The 23978-nt window shown below is 53.5% G+C and overlaps 1 protein-coding gene across 5 annotated transcripts; it reads left to right on the top strand.

The window, feature by feature from the left end:
* The first annotated feature begins 4177 nt into the window (after positions 1-4177).
* PATZ1 (POZ/BTB and AT hook containing zinc finger 1) lies at positions 4178-22567 on the top strand. Of its 5 annotated transcripts, none has more exons than XM_030336111.1 (5): positions 4178-5671; positions 7067-7130; positions 13479-13650; positions 19459-19596; positions 21071-22567. In XM_030336111.1, exons 1-5 carry the CDS (start codon positions 4401-4403, stop codon positions 21487-21489), a joined length of 2064 nt encoding a protein of 687 aa, XP_030191971.1. In that variant the 5' UTR covers positions 4178-4400; the 3' UTR covers positions 21490-22567. The 5 variants fall into 5 exon arrangements, with proteins under 5 accessions (XP_030191971.1, XP_030191974.1, XP_030191973.1 ...); XM_030336114.1 differs by having other exon boundaries at positions 19524-19596; positions 21071-21204; XM_030336113.1 differs by lacking the exon at positions 19459-19596 and having other exon boundaries at positions 21074-22567.
* The last annotated feature ends 1411 nt before the right edge of the window (positions 22568-23978 follow it).

The following is a 23978-nucleotide window of genomic DNA, read 5'->3' as shown; positions in this document are numbered from 1 at the left end:
TCCCCGAGGCTGTGAGCTCCTTGGTAGCACCATCCATGGTCTAGCTTGTCCACAACTATATCCCTAGTGTCTAAAACAAAGAACCCCAAAACCTAGTGCTTAGTAGGTGCTCAATAAATACAGACTTAGTGAGCGAATAACCTTGACAGCTCCACTTAGCCTGGGAGACAAGGATGCTCTCAGTTCCCTGTCCAGCTGGTGCACTGCCAAAACCGAGGTGCGTGGTTTCCATGGCAACAGAAGAGAGGCCGCCAGGCCAGCAGCAGGAGGCAGATGCAGGGATTGCAAGGTCTGCATCTTTTCAAGGTGCAGCCTGGAAATTGGGAACATGGTGGTGGGCTCTTTCAACAAATGTTGAGAGAAGAGAAAGAGCTTCATAAATACGGTTAACTTAGTTCTTCACTGGACAGGTTTGTCAAATATATCAATGAATGCTCAGGATGGTAGTTTGGGCCTTTGAGAGGGTGGGAGGCTCTTGGTGGGTGAAAGGTTAGAGACTCAGGAAAGTTTGGTTCTAGTCTGGACCCTGCTGTGTGACCTTGGAGAGATTAACCTGTCTGAGCCTCAACATGTTCATTTATAAAATGGGAAGCTTGACCAACTGTAAAATTACTTATAAACATATGTGTGTGGTAAGAATGTAAAACGGTACCACAGCAGTGGAACACAGTTTGGTTTCTCAAAAAGTTAAACGTAGAATTATCTTATTTATGTCCCAGCACTTCCATTGGTAGGTATATATCCAAGAGAATTGAAAATTGGAACTAAAACAATTATTTGTACATGAATGTTCATAGCAATACTATTCACAATCGCCAAAAGACCATAAATGGATGAATGGATAAAGATAGTATATCCCTACAATGGAATTTAGCCATAAAAAATTATGAAGTACTGATTTATGCTACAGCATGGACGAACCTCAAAAACATTATGCTAAGTGAAAAAAAGCCCAGTTCAAAAGATCAAACATTGTGTGATTCCATTTATATTAAATACCTACAACAGGTAAATCCATAATGCAGCTTGCTGGTTGAAAGGGGCTGGAAGTGCGGAGTGACTGCCTAATGGGTACAGAATTTTCTCTTGGAGTGATGAAAATGTTTTGGAACTTCATAGAGGTATTGTTGTAGGACACTGAATATCATGTGTGCTACTGAATTACACACTTTAAAATGGGTAGATTTTGTTATGTAAATTTCACCTCAATTACAAAAAAAAAAAAAAAAAGTATGTTCTCTAAGCACACCTTGTAGCCTGAAGTACAGAATGGAATCCTGGGAGGGAGCCTAAAAGAGATAGGCAAAAACGAAGGTCGAGTTAGAGATTAATTTGAGAGATCATCACAGTCTCTGTGCTCCCCTAACAATTCTACTGCCTAGGTGACATGCAGCTGGAGCCAGAACTGAGATCTGATCTGTCTCTGGCCATTTCTCCATGGTGGGATCCTGGGCCAGTCACTCAAGCTCCCTGAACCTCAGGCTTCCTATCTGCAAATGGGGCTGATGCATCTTCTGTTACCCTCACTGCACTGTGGATGAGGGTCCATCCTGAGCGCACTCTGTGAATCCATCTTCACTGGGCAAACCCTCTGGGATGAAGCCAGTCACAGAATGGTCTTCTAAGCAAGGCACTGGAGAGCCAGTTCCTAGATCATGAGGCACTGGTATGGAAAGGGCACACTCAGGTTAACTGGTTGGATCTGTGTGACCTTGGGTGAGTCACTCATTTCCCTGTTTCTTCGGCAGGAGAATGTATCTATCTACATGTACCTTAGAGAGATGACGTGTGTATACCGTAAGCACTCAATAACCAGATCTCTTTCCTCTTTGTGGCTGCTCCCTGCACACACTTTTGAACACAAATATTGTGGATCCTGGGGTCCGCCCAAGAACTCTGAGCTATGGCTCAGAGAGGATAAAACACTAGCCTGAGGGGACACAACCAGTTTGGGTTTAGAACTTAGATTGCCTAACTCCTGGGACAGGGAACTTTCCTCAAGCCTCCAAGCTTCATGTATTCTCTCCAACAGGGTTTAGCCCCTACTACGCCCTAGGAAGGGCAGAGGTGAGGGAGAAGAGAGACCCACCACAGAATTGCGTGCTGTGTAGACGTGACCTTTTGAATCCTCATCACTTCATGAGACAGGTGCTGCTGTCCCGGTTATACATACTAGGAAACTGACTCTGAGGCTTCAGAGCAGCCAAGTGACACCAGAACACACAACCTGAAAGCCGAGGTCTCGAATTCGAACTCGGGTCTCCCCAAGGCGCCTCGCCTGGAAGCCCCCCAGGGCGCGCGTGGCTCAGCGAAATGCAGGCGCGCGGCGGTGGGAATCCCGAGCGGAGTTGGAAGCCGGGACCGTTCATTTGCATGCTAATACCCAGAATGCTTTTCCCCTCACACCGCTTCTCTTAATGGAAGCGCTCAGTTTGGAACCGTGGAAAGTTTGGAACACATACTTTGCTCCCTCTTTGCAACTGTGGGAACTTCCCTCCCGCACACGCGGTGCCTGCAGCTCCGAACTCCAAGCACCGCTGCCCGGCGGCGGTCGCCAGCGCTTCCCGGGCAGGCGAACCTCCTTATCCAACCCGCGCACGGCAGCATCCCCGGGCCCGCCGGGGACAAAGCGCCCTGTCTTGCCGGCGGGGCCCGTGGCTTGAGCGCTCGTCGACTCTCTGGGCTGCGGGCACTGGGGATGCTATCGGCCCAAGGAGGCTTTACGGCGCTCCCCGGACCCTCCAGTAACCCCAGTTCCCTGGGGGGTGCCGGGGTGCGCGGAGCCCCCTGCTCCTGTCCACCGCCCTTGACTCTATGTTGTCGCTTCCCTGAGCTAGTGACTTCCCGCTCCCAGGGGCACAAAGCTCGGCGTGTGGTGTTTGGGGGAAAGGCTGGACGATGGCCTCATCTCCCAGCTCTCCCAGGCACGCAGCCCCTTGGGTTCGGTCAGTGAGCGGGGTGCAGAAGCAGCTCCGGAGGTTCGGCCTGCCCCCAGCCAAGACCCCGGGCCTTCTCTGGGGTCGGGAGCAGGGAGGCGGTCGCCGGCGACTTCTGGGGTTTCGCTCATCAAAGTGGGGCTCCGAAGGGTAACCGACGCCCGCTCCATTTACGGGTGCACACCACAGGCTGGGGGGCCCCGATCTGCACCCCTCGGTCCCTCACCCCCTCCCTCCCGTCCGCTCGCCGCCACTCTCGGCGGGGAGGGAGGGACAGTGGGAGCTGGTTTGCTGGCTTGGCGCTTCGTTTGCATTGGTCCGGGGGGGCTGAGACTGCAGCCCCCGGCCCCGCGGGCGGGGTGGGGAGGCGGGGGCCGGACGGGGGCTCAGTCTGCGCCAGCATTGGCGGAGCTGGGGAATGGGGAGGGGGGGCAGGAAGCGGGGGGAGCGGAGCTGCGGGGGGGGGTGTATAAATAGGGAAGGGGGGACGTGCATCCTCGGCTGGGTGAGGGGGGGGCGCTCGGCACAAAGAAAGTGGAAAGTTTGCAGCGCAGGGCGGCCCGGGCCAGAGATCCGGGTGCGCACGTGCAGGGCCGGGGGCGCCGGGGGCCCCCCACGCCGAGCTCGCCGTTTCTTTTTTTTTCCTCCCTGCAAGCGAGAGGGGGGGTGTTGTTGGTATCGCCCCCTCCTTCTCCTCCCCCCAGGGGTGAAAGTGCAAGAGGAAGTGCAGCCGCTGCCATCTTTCCTCCGCTCCGAACACACGGAGGCCGGGGCCGCAGCGCCGCCGCTCCGCCGCCGCCTTCGCCCGGCCCGGGGAAGGGCCCATCCTGACGCCGCCGCCGCCTGCTCGCTCCAGCGTTCGCCGTTGCTACCGCCCGCCAGGCTCCGGGACCAAGCCCGCGCTGCCGCCCCTGTGCGCGCCCCGCCGCCGCCGCCTTCGCCTTTTGTTTCCTCCGCTCCGGCGCCCCCGCCCCGGCTCGCGCTTTGCAGGGGACGCAGCGCGCGCCCCCAGCGGGCCCGGGAAAAGCCGCGGCGCGCGCGCGCACGCCTGCGCGGCAGACCCCTCCGCCTCCTCCCCGCGCGCGCGCGCCCATTTTGGCTGCGCGCCGGCGCCGCCTGGCGGGCGGGAGGGGAGGTGGCAGGCGCGTTTGCAGGAGGGGCGCACCTCTTTGCTCGCGTACCCCCCCGGAGGTAGACCAAGAAGGGAGGCGGGCGGGCGGAGAGGAGAGAGGAGCGCGCAATCGGTGGGGGCAGCTATGTGGGAGGTGGTGCGGCCTGCCGTCTAGACAGTACGATCCGGGCAGGGGGCGTGTGCGCTCGGGGCACCTGCGAGACTACAGAGCCCGGGGCCGGCACGTGTGGGGAGTGTAGATACGTCGACTGCGCCCCGTTTCTTACTGCCTAGGGGAAGGGAGGGGGGCGGGCAAGTGCCGCGGCCGGGTTTGTGGGGAGGGGGCGGCGGCCATGGAGCGGGTGAACGACGCTTCCTGCGGCCCATCGGGCTGCTACACCTACCAGGTGAGCAGGCACAGCACGGAGATGCTGCACAACCTCAACCAGCAGCGCAAAAACGGCGGGCGCTTCTGCGACGTGCTCCTGCGGGTGGGCGACGAGAGCTTCCCAGCGCACCGCGCCGTGCTGGCCGCCTGCAGCGAGTACTTTGAGTCGGTGTTCAGCGCCCAGTTGGGCGACGGCGGAGCTGCAGACGGGGGTCCCGCTGACGTGGGGGGCGCAGCGGCGGCTCCAGGCGGCGGGGCTGGGGGCAGCCGGGAGCTGGAGATGCACACCATCAGCTCCAAGGTGTTTGGGGACATCCTGGACTTCGCCTACACTTCCCGCATCGTGGTTCGCCTGGAGAGCTTCCCCGAGCTCATGACGGCTGCCAAGTTCCTACTGATGAGGTCGGTCATTGAGATCTGCCAGGAAGTCATCAAACAGTCCAATGTGCAGATCCTGGTGCCCCCTGCCCGGGCAGACATCATGCTCTTTCGGCCCCCTGGGACCTCGGACTTGGGCTTCCCTTTGGACATGACCAATGGGGCAGCCTTGGCAGCCAACAGCAATGGCATCGCAGGTAGCATGCAGCCCGAGGAGGAGGCAGCCCGGGCTGCTGGTGCAGCCATTGCCAGCCAAGCCTCTCTGCCTGTGTTACCTGGGGTGGACCGCTTGCCCATGGTGGCTGGACCCCTGTCCCCCCAACTGCTGACTTCCCCATTCCCCAATGTGGCATCCAGTGCCCCTCCCCTGACTGGCAAGCGAGGCCGGGGCCGCCCAAGGAAGGCCAACTTGCTGGACTCAATGTTTGGGTCCCCAGGGGGCCTGAGGGAGGCAGGCATCCTTCCATGTGGCCTGTGTGGGAAGGTGTTCACTGATGCCAACCGGCTCCGGCAGCATGAGGCCCAGCATGGTGTCACCAGCCTCCAGCTGGGCTATATCGACCTTCCTCCTCCGAGGCTGGGTGAGAATGGGCTACCCATCTCTGAGGACCCCGATGGCCCCCGAAAGAGGAGCCGGACCAGGAAGCAGGTGGCATGTGAGATCTGCGGCAAGATCTTCCGAGACGTGTACCATCTCAATCGGCACAAGCTTTCCCACTCGGGGGAGAAGCCCTATTCCTGTCCAGTGTGTGGGCTGCGGTTCAAGAGAAAAGATCGTATGTCCTACCATGTGCGGTCCCACGATGGGTCGGTGGGCAAGCCCTACATCTGCCAGAGCTGTGGGAAAGGCTTCTCCAGGTGAGGAATAGCGTCCCTCCTCATGACCTGCCCTGTTTCTGGCTCATGGGACAGTTTCTTGCTAAGATCAGGGGGTGTGGGATTGGTGGGAGTCACTTGACCCTCTAGGGCCACATCAGGTTTGGAGACAGCAGAGAGTATTTTAATGGCCCTAGTTTTGTGGTTGGGAGCTGCTTTCTCTTCCCTCAGGGAAGTTCTCTGGCACTAGGCGTGCCCTACTGTCTGTCTTCCTTTGGGCCTTGTGGGAAGGGGCTGGATTCCTCTGGCCACAGCCACTGGGCCTCACCATTCTTCTCCCCGGGCTCCCTTTGTGTTTCCGGCACCAGGCGTGGGGCCCCCTCTGGGGGCGGGAGGCTTTTCCTCCACCGACTTTCCCTGCTTGAATGGCTGCCCAGGGAGGGGCTGAAACAAGTGCATCTGGGACTCTTATGCTCCCTGCCACCAAATCCCTCCCCCAACAGAGCACTGGCGATCCTGGATGGGCACACTCAAGCTTCGCCCTTCTCAGCCTCCTGGGATCATGGGGCACAGAGTTCTGCACCCAGAGTCTCCTAGCACCAAAATCTTTGATCTCCTCTGATCTGGTAGCTCCAGAGCCTAACTGAACCCACAGATCATCTTTATGTTTTCAGGACAGAGAGGAGGGGGTCAAGGTGTCCTTTTAGATTCACTTTTTAGTGAGCCTGATAGGAAACTAAGGACTTGTCTGGGAGCAGAGGGCTATTTTGTTTTTCATCTTAAGAGAATATTCAGAATAAAAGGCCGGTTTTAACTTGCCTGGATACTTAGGACTTGTGTCTGTGTGAACCTACAGAAGGAGAACTCCCTTGGAGGGGCCCCAACCAGAAACCAGTCTTACCGGTCAGGCAGCCCCTGCCCACCTGCTCCAGCGGGCATCTGGTTTACCAGCCCAGCTGGGGACTTAAGGCTCTATCCCTTGGCCTCTGGGGACTGAATTCCATCCGGGTGGCATTCATTGGCTGTCCTGGTGGGAGAGGCTGGGGGAGGGGAATACTGAGTTTCTAAGGGGCTTTAGTCTGGACAATGAATCACACATACCCCCTCCCAGAAAGGCCTCAGTAAGGCAGCCTTGTCCCATTCTAAAGCCACCTCCTCGGGTCTTCGAAATCATTTGAGCTTCTGGTGGTGAGGGGGGGTGTGGGGGGGTAGGCAAGGTCAGAGACACTCACTTCCCTTCCCCCTTTAGAGAAAACCGGGGCAGAGAGGCCCTGGGCCTGTGGAGCTGGGTGGTGACTTTGTCTTTGTCACGCTAGGATGGGGAAGAGAGAGTCCTCTCCAACGGGGTGTGTGCAGGGGGCGGGGGGGTCTGGCCAAGTTTGTAGCCCTGTCTTTTGAGGTCTTGTTTTAAAGTCTCGTCTTGGTTCTCTTTTCCAGGCCTGATCACTTGAATGGACATATCAAGCAGGTGCACACTTCTGAGAGGCCTCACAAGTGTCAGGTAGGGGTCGGGCCAGGGCAGAGATGGGCTGAAAGAGAATGCTGCTGTTTCTCACAGCCCAGCCACAAGCCAGCTGATGTGTATGCTGGGCCGGCTGACTGACCACCACCGCTTTGCACACCTCCCCCTCTGTCCCTCCCCACCCTCCATCTGCTTTCATCCTTTGTTCTTCCCCCTGGCCCCCTCTCCCCCGCCCCCCCAACTGCTAATGTCCCCTCCTTCCTGGTTGCTGGGTCCTGGTTCCCACCCTGCCTCTGTCTTCGCTCTTTTGCTTGGCTTTCCTCTCCTGGCATTTGCCAGCTCCTTGAATGGTGGGTCACATTGTGCAAGTGTCATCCTGGGGACACTGGCTCCCCATTAGGCCTGCTTCTGGTTCCCAGCAGTTTGCAGGGGCTACCATGGCGAGGGCAGGGTTTGTAAGGAGCTCCTGGTGGTTCAGCCAACAGCTCTTACCCCTTGTCTGCCAGGCACCCTGACCTTCTGGGTCCCCTGAGCTTAGGGCACAAGGGGTGGCAGTAAGAATGACAGCGAAGGAGGATGAGAGTGGATGGTCTCATTCTCTGAGTGCTGGCACCTGTTTAACTCATTCTGAACCACATGTGCCATCAGCTAGGGCTTCTGAGGACTTAGAGAGGAGGGTGGTTTCCTCCTTGTGAGCTCTTTGTGTAGCAGTAGGTAGGGAAGGCTGGGCAAGATTCTTACCCTTGGTTTGTCTGCTTCAACAATATCTGGGGGCCCTGTGTGACCAGAAAATGGAATTTCCTCTCCTGGCCACTGAGCAATCCTGTGTGGATGGAAAATGCCTGTGTCTTCTTGGCTATCTCCCCTCCCGTGCCAAGTTCCTGCCATCTGAGGGGGAGACAGAGTGGTGGGTGCTTGTTTTACAGCCTCTGGTAGGATAACCTGTTTCTCTTATCCTGTTGGTGGCAAGGAGGGAGGGGAGGGTTCAGGGGGACCTGCAGGGAGGAATGGACGTACTGTAGGTAGGGCAGTGAGCCCCCAGGGGCCAGGTGTGGTCGGTGTTCACAGCCAGCCAGGTAGCCTCCCCCAAGGACAAGGACGCAGGGTGGGCATGCTGGGATCCGTCTGTGCCTCGCTGCCTTCTCTCTGTCTCTGATTCTCTAATCACGGAGCACATTCTGACTCTCCCAGGTAGTGTGCTGAGCAGCCTGGCAGAGTAGGAGGAGCCCAGAGGGCAGTGGGGGCGTGCCCGGTGGCCTGGGGGGGTAACCTGCACTCTCTGCCCTTTTTCCAGGTGTGGGTTGGGAGCAGCAGCGGCCTGCCGCCCCTGGAATCTCTTCCTAGCGACCTGCCATCATGGGACTTTGCCCAGCCTGCTTTGTGGAGGTCGTCCCATTCGGTTCCTGACACCGCCTTTTCCCTTTCTCTAAAAAAATCATTCCCAGCCCTTGAAAACCTGGGCCCAGCACACTCCAGCAGCGCTCTCTTCTGCCCAGCCCCGCCAGGATATCTGAGGCAGGGCTGGACTGCCTCAGAGGGCAGCCGGGCCTTTACTCAGTGGCCTGTAGGCTAGCCTCGGCCTCCCCAGAGAGGGTTTTCTCTGGAGGGGAACGGGAATGGCGGTTGCTCTGAGACCCCTGCTTTTCGGAGAGCCCAGCACAGTGATTCCTGCCCATGATGCCCAGCTCCTCCTTGTGTGACTTGGAGTCTTTCCCAGCTCAGGGACCCCAGGGGTAGTAAGGAGCTCCTTTCTGGATCCCCCTCATAGCCTCCAGGTTTCTTTCTGGGTTCTCTTGCCTTTTTCTCCCCCTTTAACAGATGGCACTGCTGAGTGCCTGCCTGTCCTTGCTGGGGTGATTTTAGAGTCTGGTGCTTTCCCAATAACTAAGTCACTGGTTTAGGTGTTTCCCCTCCCCTACAATGGCCTCCCCTAAGGTGTGGGGTTTCTAGAATGGGGCTTGGCTGCCCCTCTCCCCTACTCTAGGGGTGAATCCCCCTCCAGAGGAGAATGGACCAATTCCAAGTGGGTCAACTCGTGCTGCCCTCTTCCCTTCCCACTCACACAGGTCCTGCTTTCATTTCTGGCTAGTGAGTTAGACTTTTGTGTTTTTGAGGTTTACTAGCAGATCTGCTCAGGAACTAGACTAACCAGTAGCTTTATATTGGGTCACCCCAGTATATGGCTTTGGGGGCTGAGAAAGCAGATGTAGACACCTCCCCCCCTCAGATCCCAGTGGTGTGCCCTTTAGCCCCCGCAGCCTCCGCGGGGATAACAGGAGTGATGATAAAAGTTTTCATTCTAACATTTGAGGCTTTGTGTGTTTTGTCCTTGGTCTCTGTCATAACACTGACATCATTGTCCCTTGGTGTACGTACAAGCCCACTCCTGCCCTGCCCCTCCAACACACACTCTTACAGACCCGCTGGCCCCACCTCCAGCCCCTTAGCCAGAATGCCTCTCATGGTGACCCAGCAGGTGAAGACATGGTGGCTTTCATGCTCTGGGCCGGCCAGCTGCTGTGCCCGGACTTGGTTTAACAGCAGGGGCATCTGTTTTGCATCGTGTGTATTCTGAAAGCGTCAGAGGTGAAGAGATGGGCTCTCTGGGAGTTGGTTCCCTGGGCAAGAGCTGGGCGCGGGGTATACCTCTCCACCTCTCCTGATGCCATAGATGACAGAAGGGGCCAGTTACAGAAACTGATGCCACAGCTTGCATGAAAAGGCCATTTGAATGTTGGGGCATGAAGCCTCAGGCTTGGCAGTGACACACAAATCTCTCTTAACTGGCTCAGATGCCTCAGGCATTGCTGGCTTAATGGTGCAGTGGGGCTGTGGCATTATCTCCATGTGGAGTTTGGCCTGAAGCCGAGAGACCAGAGCAACTCAAAACCTCTCCCATTGCTTCCAGTGGCCCCACTTCTCAGGGGCAAGTTGGGGTGGTTTGGGCTGGAGGATAGCTCATTAGAGAAGGAATGAATTGAAGTGGGAACAAGGGAGCTGGCACCCTCAAGAAGGGGGCCAGTGAGGACAATGGCACTAGGCCTCCATTTATTGCCCTTAGACTTTTCCAGGGCTATAAAAAAGACTGCTTAAGACCATGCCTCCATCCCTACCCCCAGGCTGCCAGACTTCAAAGGCCACCAAAGGTTGGATGTGCACTAAGTGTCCCTGATACCATTTGGGCCCCATTCCTGAGCTGCTCAACCCCTGGGAAGAAAAGCTTTAGGAATTCTGGGATAGGGAGAAACTGTCGGGGGAGTGAAGGGAGCATGACTAGGACTCTGTTGAGTGGTGATGACCAGAGGTGGCCCAAGCTCAGGGTGGCTGGGCCAGGACCTGGCAGGTGTGCTCCTAACAATAGGCTGCCTGTGCACAGGGCCGTGGGCAAGGTGCAGCCATTCCAAACATCAGTGGTGATCAGAGCATGCTATGCTGGCTCGCTCTTGTCCCATCAGGGACCCTCTGTCTTCTCCCTGTCTCTAGGATGGGAAATGTCTTTCTCCTGAGTGGCCCCAGTATAGAGATTCTAGGTGTCCCTTTCTTTGGGATCTGTCTCCCCTTTGGCCACTCTTTTGTGTCCTGTGCCCAGACTCTTTATGTTGTGTGTTGTCTGAACTTCGGGCAGGCCTAGACTCAGGCTTGTACACTTTGACAATTCCCCCCGAAAACCTTGGAGACTTGAGCCATGAAGGGTCAGTTCTGGCACAGAGAAGCCAACAATCACTTCAGCTTGGCTTTGTAATACAGTGAAAGTTTTTGTTGTGTTTGTGCTCCCCCCCCCCCCCCAGCAGCAGATTTCTATTCCTAATTATGTTTGCTCAGGCCAAAGTTAGCTTTCATTCCTTGAGAGATAATCAATGGAGGAGGGGGGCGGGGAAAATCTACTTGGTCTGGGATTTTAATTTTGCCTAGCTAATCCCTCAAATGGATAATCTACTTGTGGATAATTGAGGTTTGGCTGTCCATTATCTTTAGGTAGCACAGTGTGACAAGCAATGCTTTAAAGGACAGACCCCGAAAGGAGGTTGGCAAGAGAAACAAGGCATCGCTTTCACATCTCTCTAGTGGCGCTTTTCCCAGGGACCGCGGAAGATGGAATTCTGAATGTGTCTTTCACCGCACTTTCTTACACCTGGTCCATCTTTGGTTCCTTTGAGTTCTAAGGCGTAGACCACACTGCCTCTCGTTGTTGGGGAGCTGGTCCTCAAGTCACTGGTTGGCAAAGCTGGCTCTATCCCCAGATAAAAAGGCAGGTGCACCCCTCTCTCCTGGGGGTGTTTTTGGCAGCCCCTGCTCTGGTTTATAGGCCGGTGGGCTGGGTGGAAGATGGAATTTTCTCCCCACTGTCACCTACGATTGGATCATGAGGTCCCTGAGGTGGGGCCCACTTGTGGCCTTGAGACCAAGCACCCGTCATGCTTCCTGAGTCACCTGAGTGCTCGAGTTTGTCTGCACAAATTCTGTCACCTCTCCCTTTCAGGGGAGTCCTGGCCACCCCACACACTGCGTTAGAAAATATCAGTACCTTTCACTCTCCAGAAGCTATGGGTGCCAAGTCTGGAAATGGGAGGGTCACAGGCTCAGGGGCTAGTTCCTATTCCAGCAGTCCTATATCCCCTCAGGGCCTCTGTCTGGCCAGCTGTAAAGTGGGGAAGGGAGGGATACCTCAGGGAAGCTGGGAAGAAAGGACGGGTAGGGGACTGGCCTGGCAGTGGCAGTGTTTTGACTGCTGTTTCCTCTAGTAGTAGAGTCCTGTACTTCAGGCAAATCGCTCTCCACACTCAGCTTCCTCATTTGTCAAATGAATAAACTCAAGGCATAAAACAGTTACAGGTGGTATCTCATTAGCATAAGGTGTTATGTTCAAATGTGTTAACATTTACTTAAAAGCTAATGACCGAGAATGGTAAGGCCTGTCCTGATGTGCACAGACGTTTGGGACTGGAGTAGGAACAGAGGTGTCTTTAGCCTCCACGATATCGAATACATTGGTGTCTTCCTTTGATTACACAGTAAGGAGATAAACATTTGTACCTGAGGTGATGGGGTTCAGACATTTACCTTGAGGTCTCGGGATCTCAGGCTATGCTTCTGTTAAACAGAGACGGCAGGAGCAGCTCCACTCTAGAGAGTTAATGGGGTGGCGGGTCTTCAGTGGGTTAATGGTCACTCTGTAATGCACTTAAAGGTGAATGTTGCTTTCTTTTGGGGTTCTAAAATAGTAAACACACACACATAGAAAAGGAGTCAGACTTGACCTGAACCTCTAAAACATCTCCATGGAACCAAAACAGCTTGAAAGTCACCAGACTATAACTCTCCCAAGGACTTCCCTGACATTCTGTGACCTCCAAGGCTGGGGTAACTGGGTGAGCCCCATATGAGGAAGGGCTCTTGGTGGGGAGAGGTCAGGGACTGAGACTGAGTCAGACCCTCGGGTACAGGAAATGCCTGGGGACCTGGGGCTGCCTCCCAGGATGCTGGTGCTGACCGTCAGCTTCTGGGTCATCCGCTCAGGGTCTTGCTAGGAGTTGGTGCTCACACCACAGCTTTCTATGGCTATCCTCCTCTGGAGGGTGATAACATGGCCTGCTTTGGAGGGCTGCTGTAAGGCTGGATTGCAGGAGATCAGTGTCTTGGAAAGGCTAATGGTGGTGCCTGCCTGGCACAGAATGCATGCTCTATCAATGTGGGGTGGTATCATTCTTGTCATTACCAGCTTTTCCCCAGCTTCATGCCCCACAAATGCTTCTGAATCATGCAGCCTTCCTTCTCTCTGCTCAATTCTCACGTTAGCAGAATCGACTATCATTTTATGGGCTGCTTTCTCAATACAAGCCCGCAATAGTATTATAAGGAGTAATCTCTGTGCTTTGTCCTGCCTTTCCTTTCCATTTCCCCATGGCCAAGACTAATGTCACGTTTGAATAAAGTGGATAAATTGAATTCTTTGCATAAAGCAAGTAGAGAAAACTCAGGATGGAGAACAGGAAGACTGGTCTGTTCACATGCCAGTTTACTGCTGTAAATTCACTTATAGTCAGTGCAACTAAAGTCAGTTTTTCATGTTTAAGAATGAACAAATGCCTCATCTTTCTTTATTCTGTAAAGGAGTGTGGAACTTAATGTGCCAGGCTCTGGACATGTTGTGGTAGCCATCTGGAACCAATAATTCCAACTCAGGTGTCTCATGAGGAGGCATCATGGAAAATAAGAGCAGCTTACTTGCCATTCTGGGGAGAAAGCATGAGCCACATGTAAAGCTCTCTTTATTACAGGGAGTCTATGTGTTGGCCAGAAACAGTTTTTGTTTCCTGGTGTGCTTGGTGGGAAGTCAGGAATGTGATGCTAGTTTTCACCTCATCTCGTTTTCCTTTCTGCCCTCAGACCTGCAATGCTTCTTTTGCCACTCGAGACCGTCTGCGCTCCCACCTGGCTTGTCATGAAGACAAGGTGCCTTGTCAGGTGTGTGGGAAGTACTTGCGGGCAGCGTACATGGCAGACCACCTGAAGAAGCACAGTGAGGGGCCCAGCAACTTCTGCAGTATTTGTAATCGAGGTAATCTCCCTGCTGTTTCCTCATTTCCAGGGGATGGGCCTGAGCTTGTGTGGGAGGCCAGGGGTGTCCTGATCACCTTGCCTCAGACTCCACTCCTTGCACGGCTGGCCCTCCCTTCCCACTGAACGATAAACACCTTCGTTGCCCAGGCGGCTATTTGCCACCTCTTCCTTCCCAGACTTGGGGTGCTTGGGACAGGAGTTCCCAGGAGATCAGCAAGTGGGAACGGAAGGAGAGAGTACTGTTTCCAAGTCTGGGCTCATAACACATGTGCTGGGCAGATGGCAGGATGGATACATTTCGTAGACACCACTGAACTACTGAGGTTGGTGGGAGAGTCATTAAGCCCCAAGAAGTGGGGGAAAAAGAGGGTCCTGCTTGAGAGCTTTGGCTGGCTGATTTCACTGGCATGTGAAATTCAGCAACCAAGGAAGGAGGTTGAGTCTGGAGATGGACAAGGGGCAGAAAGTTCCTAACACAAATGGTCAGGAAAGAGCCCAAACCCAGGTGACTGTGGCCTGGATGAGACAGGAACGTAGACGGTGCTCTGAGCAGGACAGTGTGCTTGAGGCCGAGGTGGGCCTAGGTGGAGTCTGGTTCTGTGGCCCCAGTGTTGTGTTGGATGAAGTCTGGCCTGCCCCTGAGCTTCCGCCAGGGCTTGTTGGTGGTTGGAGGGCTAAGGTTTGTGTCATGCAAGCACAGTGTCAGTGGAGGAGGCTTGCGCCGTATCTGTGCCGAAGGTTGGGGCAGCCGTCTGTGGTGGGCATGAAGATGCTTCTGCACGGTGTGCTTGCTTTGGCCAGGTGGGGACCTTGCTGGGAAGTCCTTTCTCTTGGGACTCTCTTGTCCCAATGCCTCTGGAAGTCTTGGGTATGGCTTAGTGGATTGAGTACTGAACTGGAGTTGGACTGAGGGTTTAGTCCACGCCCCTCCTACCTTGCCCTACTCTGTGACTTTGAGCTCTCCCTTCCCCTTTCTGAGCCTGTTTTTTCATCACTTAAATGGGGTTAAGAACACCCTGCCTTGCCTACTTCGTAGGGTTGTTGTGATGATCCCAGGAGACAAGGTAGGTGAAAGATCTCTGAACTCCCCACAAGGACCTGCATCCTTGGGAGGTCCCATCCTTGCGCTTTGTAACAGTGTTAGGAAAGACACAGCTCACTGACACTCTGGTTTGGACCAGGCACCCCTGCAGTCCTTGGCTGGAATCTTCGGGTGCTTCTGCTGTCTCCATATGCCCTGAGGTCATTGGTGGAGGGAGACTGCTGAGTAGCTGGGTGTTCTTGGTGCCCTGGAGCTGGGTCCCTCCCTGGGATTGCACACCTGGGGTTTGCCTTGAAGGCCACTGGATATAGATGTTTGTACCACCAGGAAATCTGCTGTGAAAGTGGAGAGGTGGAAATAAAAGTTGCTTAAGCGTCTGTCCTACTTTCTGACACGTCAGTTGAACCCTTTCTGGCAGGAGCTTCCCCTGGGGGGTGGGCAATGGGGTTGTGCGTGCAGGGAGTTATCAGGCTGTGGCTGACCATCTTAACTGTGGCTGCCCCAGCTCTAGAAAAAGCTGGTTTCTTATCTTGCTTCATCCTAACCTGGCTTTCTGACAGAATTCCCCCTGTCCCCCGACCGGCTCCTTACAAATAACTAAACCTGCAACATGCCGTCAGCAGGCGTTTGGTCAAGTTTTCAAGCCTGAGGTTCTCCATCTGAGAACTGAGGTCAGAGACCAGAGGGTGGAAAACAGTGAGAGCAGAGAAGGATGTTAACGATGAAACTCAGAGCCTAGCTCAGATTGCCGAGTCGGGCAAGAACTGAACGGGAGACCCAGGGCCACGGCCCCTGGGGGCCCAGCTCAGGAGGAAAGAAGAGCTGAGAGCAGCAGGGAACAGCAGGGAAAGTCGACCCAGTTAGGAGACAGCTGATGTGGCAAAGCCAACAACTGGCGTACATCAGGACTTGGGCAGCAGCCACAGACCACGTGACTGGACTGGGGGAGCTGGAAGAGTCAAACCAGAGCCCACCTTTGCTCAGAAAAGCCAAGACTAGATCTGGATCATAGGCTAAACAGCTCTGGGTCTCAGAGTCAGAATGGGAAGCCCCATCCCTCCAACAAGACGAAGAGGACTCTGGTCCCACCCTCCTACGCATACAGGAGGAAGAGAAAATAATTTTGGTCTTTATAAGAAGTGAAGGAGCGGGATTCTATCTCAGGACTCGTTCATTGGCAGAAATAGAAGGAGACGACTCCTGAAGAAAGAAAAAGAAAAAGGAAGAGGAATGTAGTTTGTCCAGGAAGAGGATAAGGATACCAACGACATCGAGACCTGGAATCAGAATGCAGAAAACTCTGGGTCATTCTTCTCCCTGCCCACCACCAAGGCTGTGATATAGGAAGAGGAGCACAAATAAATGAATGTGCTTATGTCCACAAGCGTTCAAGCAAAGGCTGATGTCAGCCAGATGGTCAGATGGTCGAGGTTGGATCAGGTACCCTCTGACACTCTTCAATCTCAGGCAGTCAACTTAACTACCTATAGATCTGCCAGTCTTTGCCACACAAATGACTCTTGCCCATGAAGAATAAGAAGGGAGGCAGGCAACCTGGCTGCTCTAGCCCCACATTGGAAATAGATGACATTGTCTTTGTCCTAGAGACATACCAGGATGTGGGTCATACCATCTGTAGAGGAAGATTATTTGCAGTGGAAGGAGTTTTGATGCTAGAAAAAGCTTGTTTCTTCATTTTCAAATTGAGGAAATGAGTTGAGCTGAATAGTGGGAAGGAGAGAAGGACCTGGTAGATTCACCATGATTTTCTTCCTTTTAAAAAGTTTCTGTAGCAAGGTCTTTGTATATATGCACACGTACTGGTATGAGAAAGAGGGATAGCTTATTGGAAACTTGCCTTTGACAGAGACAGCATTTGAACTCCAACATCATTGCTTAAAGGGGAGAAAGCCTTCTCCCCAGTCAGAGGTGAGCATGCAAGTTGTCACCGGTGCCAGTAATGGACACAGCCAGCCTGCCATTCCCCTGGACTGAGCTGATACAAACCTACTTAGTGCCTCCCTCCAGCACAGCTCTGTTGGGCATGGTCCCAGCAGGGTTTGGACAAGAAGAAAGCAGTCCCTGACCCCTCTGTGTAAGTGGAATTTGTGAAAGGAGATTGCTTCTGGAGTGCAAATTGCAGCGCACCAAGCAAGAAAATGCCGTGGAGGAGCAGCAGTCTTTGGCTGTGAACTCTTCATCTCTGGAGTGCGGGGGAGGCTAGCTTGTTGGTTGTAGTGAAGTCACATGTGTGCTCACTGTCTTGACATCATTCTGGTGCCTGGATCAAACTGCCTCTCTGGTTCTTGGTTAATCAGTGGTGAATGGGCAGGTGAGTTCAGAATTCCCACTAAACGTTTCTGGCTTCAAAGATGTGTTCTCTGAAACTCAGCTTCCGTTTTATCCCAACACTTGGCTGCTGAGTTGCTCTGTGTTTAAATTCTGGGCTTTAAATGGCAGCTGTGGATCCACTCCTACTACCCTGCCATGTGGTTTTGCTATAGATAGTACAGTCTGCAGCTGGGGTAAAGTTAAGAGGACCTAGCCATGTGTTTCTCAGACTGTTTTTCAGGAAAACACAGCAGATTTTCATTGAGCATTTGCTGTGTTCCCCTGGTGTAGTTCTTTCCACAAGGAGTAAATATAATAATTCCCGGTGCTCCTTTCCTCCTTTCCCGTCCCCTTTAATCTCAGTGGACCTGCTCTGCTATACCATGGAGAGGGCTTCACACCACTTCCGAGGCTCCACGGGAATTAAAAATCAAAAACAAAACAAATCCCTTCTAAAATGGAGTTGTGATGTTCTTGGAAAGGCCTGATATCTTATGCTGGTTGCCAGGGGCCACAGTACCAATCCCAGGGGGCAGGGCTAAGGTCCTCTTTCCTGTTAGCCTTGTCTACTCATTCCTGACTGCAGCCTCCCTCATCAGAATGTTTATATGGGACCCTCTTAAGCCAGTCTGTCCCCCGTGGTTGGCCCCAGGCAGACTACTTGGTCACAGCACAGAATAACTTGGCTCTACTAGGCAGGGCAGGACTTCAGAAACTGGACCAGGGGTCTATAGAGTAGCTGTATCAGGAAAGAAAGGAAAAGTCACTCAGTGCCCCTTTCCTCCGAAACCACCAACTGCTACTGTCAGGGGAGTGTGTGTTAAAGATTTTCACAGGTCAGCTCCTGTCTACTGGCTGCTTCCATTCTAACCCTCCAATATGGCCGAAATACATAAGGGTAAATGGTGATAAATGAAACCTACCACCGAAATCCAAGGGATGTTTCTGCGGCCAGGGCCTACTAAAGAGTCTGCTCAGTGGTTAAGGACCACATGGTAGCACATGGTCCTGGGGTTGGAGTCCAGGCTCTGCCATCTAGCAGCTGTACATGTGACCACAAGTCACTTAACCTTACCAACCCTCTTGTTTTTTCATCTATGAAATAGGTATACTCATAATTCCCAGCTCATAGGGTGACTGGTGGAATTCTATAGAATAAAGCATGCAACGTGCTGGGCCCTGGCACACCATTATCACTTGCTAAAAGTGAACCTAATAAACTGTTCCAGCAGCATTTGAAAGGCCATGCCAAATCAGACTTGTGCAGACATTACACAGTACCCTGCAGCCTCTGACATGTTCAGAGTGGATCCCACTGTTATCCTATAACTGTAATTTTAAAGGGGAATAAAAGCACTTGAGAATGTGTCAACCAGATCTGGAGTAGATTAAAGGGCACTAGACACCAGGTGGACCTTATGCTAAAATGCTTCGGTTCCTGCTGAAAGCGCGTCCTGATCCTTGACCACTGTGGAGTTTGATGACACAACTTCCTGCAAAACCCAAGTCAATTTCCTTTGACTGGCCCACCTGGTTTCATGTCCTCAGACTTGTGGCTGGTGTGGAAGTTGGCCCAAGATCTACGCTTCCCAGCGTGAGCTATTGTATGGCTCGAACTGACCAGAACATCTGGGTTGGGCTGCTGCAGTTTTCAAGATGGCTGGATTGCCCCTCCTCCAAAATGAAGGCAAAGATTATCTCTTTTTCTTCCTTAAGTGAACCTGATGGATGCTCCAAACCCAAACCAAAAAGATGACCATGAATAAGAGCTGACTGAGCCTCTTTAATGTAACTTGCTATTTTTGTTGTTCCTCAGAAGGTCTGAAGAATTACTAAATCCAGTTATTTGGAAAGTGAGAAAGTTAGCAAAATAGAACATGTCCTGCTAGATAGAAGGAAGGGGACTCCTGGAGGCATTCCTTTGGGATTTCATCTTGCCTCCATCTGGTTTGTTGTGCAGTTTGCCTTTACAAGTGTTAAGCAGGCGTTCTGCTGGCTGGAGTCCTGTGGCTGCCATTGAGCCTCATTGCTTTTCTGACTACATTTCTAGCCAGGGTCTCTGCAGCTGACCTGGGGCTGTGGGACATCTTCTCCAACCGCTCATTACTGAGGCACCAAGCAAGCCGAGGGGCATTTGGCCTCTGGCCCTGGCAGGAGCAGGATCTCAGGCCATCCCTCCAGGCAGCCAGCCTGGGTCCTACACCTCAGCCTTGCAGAGTGGGCTCTGCAGAGAAGCCGATTCGAGGACAGTGCCACCCGTCCTGAGCCAGGTGGCTCCTGTGGTTGCAACCGTTTTTGAACCAACAAGGGGGCCCCTTCTAGGTGCAGCTGACCTGGGAATGCTAGCCAAAGCGGCCAGAGGAGAGGCGTGGGGGAAGCAGAGAGGTACCTCTGTGCTGGCCGCGGGATCTCATCTCCTTTTGTCTTGTTTAGGTTTCTCCTCTGCCTCCTACTTAAAGGTCCATGTTAAAACCCACCACGGTGTTCCCCTTCCCCAGGTCTCCAGGCACCAGGAGCCCATCCCGAATGGGGGAGCAGCGTTCCACTGCGCCAGGACCTATGGCAACAAAGGCAAGCGACCCCTTGCTCTGCACTTTGCTTCTCTGCGCAGACTGTGTTGTGGGGGCGCTGGGCCGGGCGTGGGGAGGCGGGAAGGCTGCCGGCTTGCTGGCCGCCTCAAGGAGGCTCTGAGATCTGAGTGGCAGTGGCCTCCAGGACAAAAGTCACAAGTGGGTATCTCACTCCAGGGCAGTGAGTGAGGCTTTTAGGGCACTGCCAAGATCCAGCCCCCGCCTCCTCTTCCCCAGCCTTCCTCCCTTGCTCCTGGCCAGCCCCCACTGTCTGGAGCCCTGCAGGGATGCCCCGGGCCCAAGGCTGGAAGCAAGTCCTGCATGATGAGTCACTCTGGGCCTGTCCATTGCCTGTGGCCCTTTAAGGATGGTGTGGAGCTGCGGCTGAATGCTTTCTTTTTCTTTGACCCTGTGGGCAAGGGGGAGCCAGGGGCTGGCTTCCTCCTTGATAGGGGTGATTGGTTGCTGTGAGCGGCCCTTTCTGGCGGGCCTCTGGCTGCGTTTGTGAAATGCATGGCGATAAATGAGATATGTGACTGCCTCTGAGTTGGAGTTGGTCTGCAGAGAGCTCCCTAGGGCCCACCTTCACGTGTTGATTCAGGTTGTTCTGTGGTATTTCTAGTTGTTGCCTTGGGGATGATGCCAGGGGCTTGGCAGACGGCAGAGATGGCAGAGATGGCATGCTCCACGCTCCCATCACAGACCTCCCTTCCCGGCATGGCTCTCTGAACTCAGGCAGGAAGCTTCTGATTGGTGGACTGCAGTGTGGGCAGGGCAAGGCAGAGCAATGAGGATTGTCTTGAGGCCCAGCTTGTTCTGAGCCCTGTGTGGGGACAGTCAGCTGACCGAGTTGTTCAAAGTTACTTTTTAATCTCTATGCTTTGGCCGCTGGGCCCTGGATGGGTTTTGGCAGAAGGAAGGCAATAAGGGCAGGGCTTGTGTTTGCAGCATTGGGAAAAGGATTGGCTTCTGTCTCAGCCATCAGTGGGGTCTGCCGGGTTGAGGACCTCACGGCTTTGGTTCTGCCTTGCTAGGGTGCAGCTAGTCTGGTGTGGAGGTGAGGCCATTGATATACCTGTTCAGCATCATCAGAACAGCCATCTTACCCCCAGGGGCAGCCAGCAAAGTGCCTAGGAACTGGGGGTCTTTGAGTTGTTCTGGGTGGAAGCAGTGGAGGCCCCTTCTCCGTACCCTCTTCCTTGAAGCAGGCTGAGATGGTGGTGAGCGATACACGTGCACCTGCATGAAGAGTCCGCGGCGAGGGAGGCTGGCAGCCCCAGGGCCCTGCTGTCTCACGCCCATAGGCACACCAGGCTCCCAGACTGACCAGCTGAACCTCCGTGGGTTCTGCCAGGGCAGTGGCTGGCCATCCGCTGCCCTCCACAGGCCTATGAGCTGGCCTTTCCCGACCCCTCCAGGAGGGGGCATCTCCAAAGCCTGGCCTCATCTCTCCTGTGTGTTTTGTTTTCTCCTAGAAGGCCAGAAATGCTCACATCAGGATCCGATTGAGAGCTCTGACTCCTACGGTGACCTCTCGGACGCCAGTGACCTGAAGACGCCTGAGAAACAGAGCACCAATGGCTCCTTCTCCTGCGACATGGCAGTCCCCAAAAACAAAATGGAGTCTGACGGGGAGAAGAAGTACCCCTGCCCTGAATGTGGGAGCTTCTTCCGCTCCAAGTCCTACTTGAACAAACACATCCAGAAGGTGCATGTCCGGGCGCTTGGGGGCCCCCTGGGGGACCTGGGCCCTGCCCTCGGCTCACCTTTTTCTCCCCAGCAGAACATGTCTCTCCTCGAGTCCTTTGGGTTTCAGATTGTTCAGTCAGCGTTTGCATCATCTTTAGTAGATCCTGAGGTTGACCAGCAGCCCATGGGGCCTGAGGGGAAGTGAGGCAGATGCTGTGTCCCCACGGAAATGGCCACCGGGGACCGCTGAGAAATGCTGTGAATGCGGAGGGAAGTAATGTCTTTGGGTTCTGTAGCTGAGAGATTTTTATTCGTTTTTAACTCCCCCTTCCCCCCACCCTGTCACCCCACCCGCTCCTTCTCCACCACCCATCCCTTCAGTGGTCTTTAGAAATAGATTCTCATCTGATACTCTGCAGAAATATCTGCAAGACCTGGTATGGGACAAGGGCAGAAAACACTACATAGGCCTCCAAGGCCACACCAGTCCCGGTTTCTCTAATGGGTGGAAGCTGGAATTCCTGGTGCTCAATTCTTAGTGATCCCAATCCCAAACCCACACGTGACGGCATTCAGGGACCTCAGTGATTTGGGTCCCCTCCCCCTTCTCATATCCCTTAAGAGAAACCACATCAGGGTCTCCACCCACTTACACAGTGCTGATGCCCAACTATTTTCAAGAAAGCTGGAAGCCTACAGCATCCCATGGACCATGGGGTGAGTGCCCTCTGAGAGCCCCTGAGCTTGACCCTTGACTTGGAGGGCCTCAGACCTTTCTGAGCCCTACCTAGAGGCTAGCATTTCGCTACTAGGACAAGCTGGGCTATTGAGGACACCCCCACCCCAAATTCCAGTTCTTATGTGATTTTAACCATTCAACTTGCTGTTGGGTTTTAATTCTCTAATTATTATTATTATTGTTATTTTTTAGGACCAGTTGTAGTGAATTGCTACTGAAAGCTATCCCAGGTGATACAGAGCTCTTTGTAAACCGCAGTCACACGTTAGGGTTAGTATTAAACTTTGTTTAGATGTACCATAATTAACTTGGCTAGTTGATTGTTTGAAGTCTATGGAAGAAATAGTTTTATGCAAAATTTTAAAAATGCCAGTCTGGTCAGGGAAGTAGCGGGTTTCAGTGTTGTTGGTAGCCAGGAAGGCAGGAGAGCTGGCAGGTGGGGACATTGTTGTGTACCTCGGCTGTGTCACGTGTGAGCAGGCCCAGGGTGACCTGGTGCTGTGAATTGATCTGATCAGACTGTATTAAAAACGTTAGTACGTTACTCTGCCTGCTCCCCTGAGTCCAGTTTTTCAGCTAAGGGTGCGGGTGGGGGTCTTTGGGATGCAAAGGGTGGGCACCTGGGGGAGAGGTGGGATCTCAGGAGACCTCTCTTCCTCCTCATTGCACCAGCTGCAGCTGCACTGGGATTGATAGGTGGATGTTCCCACTGAGGACTCTGCTGCCGGCATTCACCCATTTGTTCAACAGATACTCACTCCTTGTTGTCTGCACTGCTGTGTGCCAGGCCCAGCCTCAGACCCTGGGGGCATGGTGGTGAGCAGGACACCCTTGTGGAACTTACTGGGAAAGAGACAGTTAACAAATAAGCAGAGCTAACCATGAGTTCAGGTAACAAGACGTCCAGGGAGAAAAACTGGGCAAGGTAGGGATAGTAACAGTGGGAGGGTAGGTAGGTTGGTCCAGGATGGTGAGGGCCTGGGGGTGGAGCTCTGGGAGAGAAGACCTGGAGTTAAAGGAGACCCAACATAATGACTAGCTAGGACCTAAGAAGGGACATGGGCAGGGAGAGGGTTCTCATGGCCAAAGGGCTCTAAGAAGTTCAGCAACATGAAACACCCCCCAACCCTGTGTTACCTACAGGGTTAGGTAAAAGGTTGTTGCACCCTTTGTGGTGAATGTATCAAGACAAGGGGGAGGGGCACCGGGGTGGCTCAGTCAGTTAAGCATGGACTCTTGGTTTTGGCTCAGGTCATGATCTCGCAATTTGTGGGTTCAAGCCCCACATCAGGCTCTGTGCTGACAGTGTGGAGCCTGCTTGGAATTCTCTCTCTCTCTCTCTCTCTCTCTCTGACCCTCCCCTGTTTGTGTTCTCTCTCACAAAATAAATAAATTAATTTAAAATAAAAGAAGGGAGAAAGACAACAGCAAACAAGAGGCAAGAAGTGAGCACAGTGAAGAATTAATGGGAGCAAGAATTTTAGTGAGAGGGTATGGCAGATTTAAATCAGCCTGGGCATCTTGAGAAACCTCGAGAAAGAGGGAAACCCCTAAACTAAAAGAAACAGCATTTAACCTCCAAACAAGTAGAAAAAAAATGATAAAGGAGAGAAAAATAAAAATAGACCAGGAAGAATAAACAAAGCACAAAATTATTTAGACCCATATTAATATTAATTACGATGCTCTGGTTTAAAGGCAAAGGCTCTGAGCTGGATTTTTTAAAAAACCTCTAAGCCATCTACATGAAATCTTGGGAAAGTTGCTGGGTTCTGTGGAGTGTGTGGGATGGAGGCTTGGGCCATTTGGTGTCAGTATCAGAGGAAAGGGCAACTTTGAAATGCTGAGGCCCTGTTCATGTGGCCTTGTGACCACAAGATCTGCCAGCTGGTGGCACCCTCCAGGTGTCAAGGCAGAGAATCTGGCCTTGAGCTAAAGACATCATTGGCCCTGTT

The sequence above is a fragment of the Lynx canadensis genome, chromosome D3 (assembly GCF_007474595.2).
Source record: "Lynx canadensis isolate LIC74 chromosome D3, mLynCan4.pri.v2, whole genome shotgun sequence".
NCBI lineage: Eukaryota > Metazoa > Chordata > Mammalia > Carnivora > Felidae > Lynx > Lynx canadensis.
The sequence above is the reverse complement of the archived record's forward strand: the minus strand, read 5'-3'. Positions and strand labels throughout refer to the sequence as shown.

Excerpts from the sequence above, each read along its gene's own strand:
- PATZ1 (XM_030336111.1), top strand. The coding sequence starts at position 4,401 with ATGGAGCGGGTGAACGACGCTTCCTGCGGCCCATCGGGCTGCTACACC. Across the intron at positions 7,131-13,478 it reads AGAGGCCTCACAAGTGTCAG|ACCTGCAATGCTTCTTTTGC; the intron begins GTAGGGGTCGGG and ends TTCTGCCCTCAG. Across the intron at positions 13,651-19,458 it reads CTGCAGTATTTGTAATCGAG|GTTTCTCCTCTGCCTCCTAC; the intron begins GTAATCTCCCTG and ends TGTCTTGTTTAG.